This window comes from Capsicum annuum, chromosome 3 (genome assembly GCF_002878395.1).
Source record: "Capsicum annuum cultivar UCD-10X-F1 chromosome 3, UCD10Xv1.1, whole genome shotgun sequence".
NCBI lineage: Eukaryota > Viridiplantae > Streptophyta > Magnoliopsida > Solanales > Solanaceae > Capsicum > Capsicum annuum.
The window spans coordinates 144,905,982-144,914,067 of NC_061113.1; the positions used below are offsets into that span (position 1 = coordinate 144,905,982).

The 8,086-nt window shown below is 37.5% G+C and overlaps 1 protein-coding gene across 1 annotated transcript; it reads right to left on the reverse strand.

Moving 5' to 3' along the window:
• Nucleotides 1-1,789: 1,789 nt before the first annotated feature.
• LOC124896732 lies at nt 1,790-4,313 on the reverse strand. The gene is made up of 4 exons (XM_047408481.1): nt 4,177-4,313; nt 3,359-3,691; nt 3,071-3,211; nt 1,790-1,988 (listed from the first exon to the last, which is right to left on the reverse strand). The coding sequence occupies exons 1-4, from the start codon at nt 4,311-4,313 to the stop codon at nt 1,790-1,792; spliced, it is 810 nt and encodes a 269-aa protein (XP_047264437.1).
• Nucleotides 4,314-8,086: the final 3,773 nt, after the last annotated feature.

Sequence of the window (8,086 nt, forward strand, 5' to 3'; positions counted from 1 at the left end):
GGGGTCCTGTCTGTCTATAGGGGTCACATCTACCTCGGTACCCTAAGCATCACCGGCACTCTCTTCATTTGAATTAGACTTAGCCTTGTTGTCATCATCATCAACTGGTATTGGTGTGTGTGGAGGAGAAATAATTGCATTCTTTCTTCTCGGTCCCCTTGGTGGTGGTGATTTAGATTCTTGTGGCACTGTTTTTTTTCCTTTGACTTAGTAGGTGTCTTTCCTTTGTTTGCAGCTTTCTTGGATGTAGTTCCATCTTACTGTTCTACGCTGCTTTCAGAAGTGGAATCAAACCCAGAAATACTGGTTTCCTCACTCTCAACTGGTGCTTGTTTCTTCCCTTTCTAGCAACTATTTTGGATGACAAAGCATTCTTTTGCGGCATTTTCCCGTAAGTACATTAATATTAGTAACTAAGAAAAGAAAATAAAAGAAAAGAAAAAATTTAAAATTAATGGTTCAATGTGCTTAGTTTCAGTTGGGTATGAGCGGTAGGAACTGGTCGTACCCACTAGGGATAACTCGTATTTTACAGTCGTATCCTGGACAGTGCATGGCCTTTGTTAACTGGCCAGCTTACGACTCCTCCTTACCAGTCATACCGACTGGGTACGACTCGTGACCAACAGTCATAAGTTGGTCAGAAACTTTTATGCTATTATCATTCTTCCCACATAGGTACGATAAGTATGTATTATGGTCTGGATACGACTCGTATGGTTGAGTTATATCCATTCCAGAACCTTAAATTTGTTAGATTTCTATGTTGTCACTGGGCACGAGTCCCATTATGACTCTCATACCAGTAGGTACGAGTCGTAAGGAGTCTTGTTTCCACTGCAACATAGAAGTCCAATTTCAAAGTTTGACTCCGATGGAAATTCCCAAAGTACCCACTACTACATTCAGCTATTTCCAGCAATTTAAACACAAAATTATATGCAAAAACTATTTCCAAACCCTACTTCTACCCACATTCTCTATTTTCAACTCAAATAGCATAAATAATGTATCACCAATCCATGAAATGAAGAAATTCCCCTTAAACCAGGTTGACAATATCATATACTACTCATTTCAACTTACAATATGGCAAAAATAAATTGGGAAACATAAGTAGTAAGTGTGGAGTAGCTTATTTCAATGTTGGGATCTTAGAGGCTTTGAATTCAAGTTAAAATCACACAAATTGACCGGTTTGAGGTTTACGGTAAGTGGATCTAGTTGAAAACAAGTTGATTGTTAGGAAGTTCAAAATTGAGGATAAACTTATGCGGGTATGAGTTAGAAATATCGGGTGCTCTGTCAGGTCTCAATTTCCTCTTTCATCTAATTATTGGGTCGGGTCTACCCAAGAACTAACATAGTAAGTCGGGGTACGAGTTTTCTATACGACTCGTACCTAGACTTACGGGTCATTTCTCTGATTGGTATGGTCTTGGGATCTTACCTGGGTTCTAGTGTCTGATGCTGATTATTTTTTCGGTCCAATACGACTCCTACTCATGACTCGTACCGTATAGATACGACTAGTAAAGAGTCTGTATGATACCTTTTCAACTTCTCTAAATTTTTTCTGTATTCTTTTTAATCCTGCACATTGAACAAACACATACCCTATAATTGAATAAGTAAAAAAACATGGATTGCCTCCCACGCAATACTTGATTTAATGTCGCAGAACGATGTGGGTAAGTTGAGTAATCATATTTCACCAACAAGCCTCATGGGTTGCCTCTCATGCAGCGCTTAATTTAACATCGTGACACGACGCAATTTCCTTGATTACTCAAACTTCATCAATGTCAATACCAGCTAGCTCCTTCACCACTTTAGCATTTCCCATATAGTGCTTTACTCTGTGTCCATTTACCTTGAATGGGCTTACACCATTCTTCTTTAGTTCTAAATCACCATAGGGGCCAACCTTTGTCATTGTGAAAGGACCATGCCATCTTGACTTTAGCTTACCTGGAAACAAATGAAGCCTGGAATTGTATAGTAGCACTTATTCGCCTTTTTCAAAAACCCTATTCTCAATCTTTCAGTCATGACACAACCTCATCTTTTTCTTGTAGAATGCTAAACTTTCATATGCCCAGAGCCGAAATTCATCCAACTCATTGATGTTATTCAACCTTGACTTGGTTCCATCCTTCTACTCTACATTTAGCTTCTTCAAAGCCCATAGTGCCTTATGCCCATGCTCAATAGGTAAATGGAAAGCATTTCCATACACCAGCCGATAAGGTGAAGCACCTATGGAGGTTTTTTAAGCTGTACAGTAGGCCTATAATGCATCATCTAACTTTCTCGCCCAATCAGTCCTATCAGAATTCACCATTTTTGCCAATATGGACTTGATTTCTCTATTGGACACTTTTACTTGTCCACTAGTCTGCGGATGATAAGGTGTTGCCACCTTGTGATTCACTTCATATTCGTCAAGCAGACTCTTCAATAGATGATTGAAAAATATAACCCTATGTCACTAATAATAGCACGTGGCATACCGAATTGAGAAAAGATATTATTTCTAAAAAATATTGTGACATTCCTTGCTTTATTGTTAGGAAGCGCAATTGCTTCTGCCTACTTCGACACATAGTCAACATCCACAAGTATGTACTTCATGCCACGTGAACTCATAAAAGGTCCCATAAAATCTATGCCCCATACATCAAACACTTCCAATTCTAAGATAGGGGTCATAGATAATTCATATCTTCTAGAAATAGTACCCTGTCATTGACATTGATCACAGACGGCAGTATAGTCATGAGAATCTTTGTATATAGTCAGCCAATAGTAGCCACATTGCAGGATCTTATAAGCTGTACGGGCCCCTCCATGATAACCCCTAAGTGGCAATGAATGAAACATTTCAAGTATGCTTACCATTTTCGTCTCAGGTATACACCTACGAATGATTCCATCTACACAAATTTTAAAAAGATAAGGTTTATTCCAGGAAACTTTTCTTACCTCGTGCATGAACTTCTTCCTTTGCTAATATAAAAGATCTTCTGGGACTAGATCACTTGCTAAGTAATTTGCATAATCTGCAAACCATGGAATTAGATCTTCGGAAGCTGTAAATATCTGTTTATCTGGAAAATTATCATCAATCTCTAATCCCTTAGCAACCTTCTGCATAGCTTCCTCCTCTAGTCTTGACAAGTGATCCACAACTTGATTTTCTGTGCCTTTTCTGTCTTTCACCTCAAAATTAAATTATTACAACAGCAGCACCCAACGGATAAGCCTCAACTTTTCATCCTTCTTAGCCATTAAGTACCGCAATACGACATGGTCTGTATGCACAATCACCTTTGTCCCAATCAAGTAAGATGTAAACTTTTCAAAGGCAAAAACCACTGTCAATAACTCTTGCTCCATTACGGTATAGTTCTTTTGGGCAGGATTTAGTGCCTTACTAGCATAGTAGATAGAATGAGAAATCTTTTCTTTTCTTTGGCCTAGTACAGACCCTAAGGTTAATCTACTAATATCACACATAACTTCAAAAGGTGAAGACCAATCCAGAGACACAATGATTGGAGCAGACACGAACTTCTCTTTTAGGCTTTCAAAATCCTTCTTACATACATCTTCAAAATTAAATGTTACCTTCTTCTCGAGAAGCTTGAAAAGTGGACTAGCAATCTTCGAGACGTCCTTGATAAATTGCCTATAAAAACCTGCATGCCTTAGAAAACTTAGAATTCCCTTTATAGAAATTTGATAAGGTAATTTTTCAATCACCTTAATATTCACTCGATCAACCTCTATGCCTCTCTTTAAAATTTTATGCCCAAGAACAATTCCTTCTTTAACCATGAAATTGCACTTCTCCTAATTAAGTACCAAGTTGCATTGTTCACACCTTTGTAGCGCTTTTGCCAAGTGATTGAGACAGTCATCAAAAGAATCCCCAACAACAGAAAAATTAACAATAAAAACTTCAATGGTGTCTTCAACCATATCAGAATAAATAGACATCATACATCTCTGAAATATGGTTACGGCATTGCATAGCCCAAATGGCATTCACTTGAATTCAAATGTCCCATAAGGACATGTAAAGGTAGTCTTCTCCTGGTCTTCTGGTACAATAGTGATCTGATTGTAACCGAGTACCCATAAAAAAAATAGTACCATCTTTAGCCTACTAACTTGTCTAGCATTTGATCCATGAATGACATCGAAAAATGGTCCTTCTGAGACCAAGCATTCAACTTCATATAATCCTTGCACACTCTCCATCCAGTGACTGGTCTCATAGTCACTAGCTCATTCTTCTCATTAGGCATAACAGTTATTCCACCCTTCTTTGAAATACGTTGAATCGGACAAACCTACTTGCTATTAGTAATGGGAAATACTACACCATCATCCAACCACTTGATGATCTATTTCTTAACCATCTCCTGTATAGAAGGATTAAATCGATGTAATGTTTAATAGATGGAATCCAATCTGGCTCAAGCTGAATTTTGTGAGTACACAAACCAGGTGGAATACCAACAATAACTGTAATAGAAAATCCAATGACCCTCTTAAAATTTTACAACACAAATAACAATGCTTTTACCTCTGACTGGCACAGATCAGCTACAATAATAATTGGCAAAGTGTTGTTGGCCCCCAAAAATGTATATTACAAGTGAGATGGGAGGGCATTCAACTCTAATATCGGTGATTCCTCAATAGATGGACGAGTTGTTAGAGTAGTTTGATTTTTTAAATCTAGATCAAGCTTTTTTGGTGCATAATTGTAACCCTCACCATGCAATACACTCACTAACTCCTCATACTCCTCGATACCTTCAGAGCAAAACTCATAATCACAACCGCAAGAGCTTCGATACCTAGCCTCTCTTACACAGGAACAATCGTATCAGAACCATCATCCCACAGAGTAACTGTATCAGCATTATGGAATGAATCTATATCCTCATCATCTTCATCAATCACAGACACCTGTCTCAATTCATCAGGCTACTTCATAGATTTGCATACATTGAATGTCATATGTTTATTATTGAGTCGCAGCATTAGATGTCCTTTCTCAATATCAATTAGCTTCCTACCTGTAGCCAAAAATAGTCTTCCTAAGATAATCGAGACTTGAAAGTCCACTTCACAATATAATATAACAAAATCAGCAGGAAATATGAAAGAAGACACTTTTGCCAAAATATTGTAAAGGATACCAACAGGCTTCTTCACTGTCATGTCCGCCATTACTAGTCTCATGGTAGTTGGTTTAGGAGCTCCCAACCCCAATTGTTTGAATACATCAAAGGGAATGAGGTTGATGCTAACCCTAAATCACATAATGCTCTAGTGAAGTTGAAAGACCCAATAGTGCAAGGTATTGTCAAAGCGTCAGGGTCCTCCTTCTTCTCTACCAAAGATCTAGTGACTACAGCACCGCAATGATGAATATTATCAATAAGTTCATAACTTACTGACCTTTTCTTGGTGATTAAATCCTTCATAAATTTTGGATATCCTGGCATCTTCTCCAATGTCTCTACAGGCGGTATATTGACAGTTCATTCTTTTAACATAGATAAAAATTTCTGATACTTACCTTCTTCTTATTTTTTTCTCAGTCTTTATGGATAGGATGGAAGTGTTCTTGGAATAAGATTTAACACAAGCTCTACAACCTTCTTCTCTCCTTCATTTGACTTGCTGCTACTCCCAACATCAACCGGTTTATCCTCACTCTTATGCTCATCAGTTGTGGGTACAGGTGGATCTGTAGTAACCTTACCACTCTAAATGGTAATGGCATGGCATTGACTATCATTTCTAGGATTTACCACTATATTACTTAGAAGAGTGCCAGATTGTCTCTAATTCACTGTGGATGACATCTAACAAAATTGTTGCTCCAACTGCTTGATTGTTGTCGCACGTGACTCAACTTTCTGGTTCAACACTAATAAATCATCTTTTATATCCTTCAAGCAATTTTCTTGACTTTCTTTCCATTTTACCAGTTTGTTTAAAAGCGCCTCCATTCTAGACTCTGTATCTCGGATAGCTGGTGGAATATACTTGTCACTGTTCTCCTTGTAGTTATCCTTACATCGCCAATCACCATTTTTATCTCTGCTCCCACCTTTGTAGCTATCATTATAATAGTTCTAACCTTGATTCCCTTACCCCTGGGCTCATAAATCTTCCAATATACGACCAAGATACCTAGTCTCTTTTTCAGATTCGATCTTAAATGGTTTGGAGGCAGACCCATTTACCACTACTGCATTCACCTTCTCAGTACTCATTAACACAAATTATTTGGTAAGAAACCCAATATATGTACAAAGTTATCCAACCTCTTATGCTACTATGTCATTTGCTGCCTCATACGTAATTGTTGCTCCAATAGCATATGTACTACTACCATGTTTCAAATCTTGAGTATGTCATCCTCTATTAGTAACTATAATATCATCTAGCATTTTTTGTGCAGCTTCACAGCAGAGACGCATAAATGTTCCTCCTAAAATAATATCTATCATAGCTCTTGAGTTATCATTTAATAATCGATAGAAGATCTCAGAAGAGTTAGATCCTATGATTCTATGATTTGGTACCATGCTTATTTTCTTCTTAAATCAAAACCACACCTCATACATAGACTCTGTAGGTAGTTGTCTGAAATTGTAAATTTCATCCTTCAACTGTAACATCCATGTAGGAGGGAAGAATATGCTCAGAAACTGTGTATTCAACTCATTCCAAATAGTGATAAATCCTATTAGAAGTTCCCCTAACCATAAATATGTTTATCCAGTCAAAGAAAATAGGAACAACCTTAATCTTAATGCTTCTTGATTAACTCCTAGTATATTATAATTTGTGTAGATCCCAAGAAAATTTGTAAGGTGCATGTTGCATGTTTACGTCATCCTTAGGAACTCCCAAAAACACACCCTTTATATTTAGAAATTGGATTATAACACTAGTAATATCAAACTTCATATTAGGGGGATAAAAGAGAAGGAACAATAGCTCCAGACTCCGTAGGTTGAACATAACCCAGATCTGTATCATCTTTCTCATATGGGTCTAAGTGTTAATATTCTAGAATAAACGGAGCCCTGCATCTCTGAAATCGATGATCAACATCCTGTCGCAGTCATACCAGTCCTTCTTACTGAGCTATTGCTGCCTCTGCCGCAAGTCTGGCTTCTTCTATATCTCTACATTCTTGCTCCAATAGTTGTTGTGTTTGTAAGTCTGCAATACTCTATAGATCTAATAGAGCACGTGGGAGTGCCACGTTTGGGTCCACGGGTAAGGGATCTTGCAACCCATCATGAACTTGTCCTGACATCCTTCTAGGTGTTTGAAGGATTCTTTTTGGCTCTAGATCAAAAGGGAGTAAGGGATTGCCTCTACTCCTAGTACTTGGCATACACCGGCTTATTCCAAAGCAAAAATAGAAAAATTAAAAACCCGCAAACTTTACCAATTCAATTTATTACTCAACTGTCTCCATCGACAACGACATCAAAATTTTATGTCTCCCAAAACTACACCTCAACTAGAAGTATAATACGCTCTATTGTAAATATAGTAACCCAAAAAAGTTGGGGTCGACCTTAGGGAAAATGTGAATAGTTGCTTGCCTTGATGTAATCCACGAGCCGTACAGAAAAGTAAAAGGGGAGATTTTGTTATCAATTGCAAGTAGTAACCAATTTTCGATGTGATTTTGAGTTGAAATCAATATGAGACAAATGCTAGGTCTGTGTTCCCCTTGGCTTCTCAACTACATAAATTTCTGGTGACCAACCTAATTCTTCTGTTGTTCTGCATGTAAAGCCTACAAGATATGTATTATCTACTGCTTCAAAGATAAATTTTACCCTTTGACTTGGTTATCATCTCAGGGTGTTGCCTTTTTGCCCCTTGCTACTACCTCAGGTATACTTGGTTATTGTATCACTATCTTAATCTTCTTTTTCTAATTTCAAGATTCTTGGTTATCGAATGGATGCAAATACAAGCAATCTTAAGATACTACAGCTACTTGAGTCTAATTATTATGAAGAAGAATTAA

Bases quoted from the DNA above. Each gene is read 5' to 3' on its own strand.
- LOC124896732 (XM_047408481.1), bottom strand. From the start codon at position 4,313: ATGCCTAATGAGAAGAATGAGCTAGTGACTATGAGACCAGTCACTGGA. The intron at 3,212-3,358 runs GTTTACATCTTA...GGTGAAAGACAG, and splicing joins GTGGTTTTTGCCTTTGAAAA to AAAAGGCACAGAAAATCAAG. The intron at 1,989-3,070 runs GTTTGCAGATTA...ATACAATTCCAG, and splicing joins TCCGAAGATCTAATTCCATG to GCTTCATTTGTTTCCAGGTA.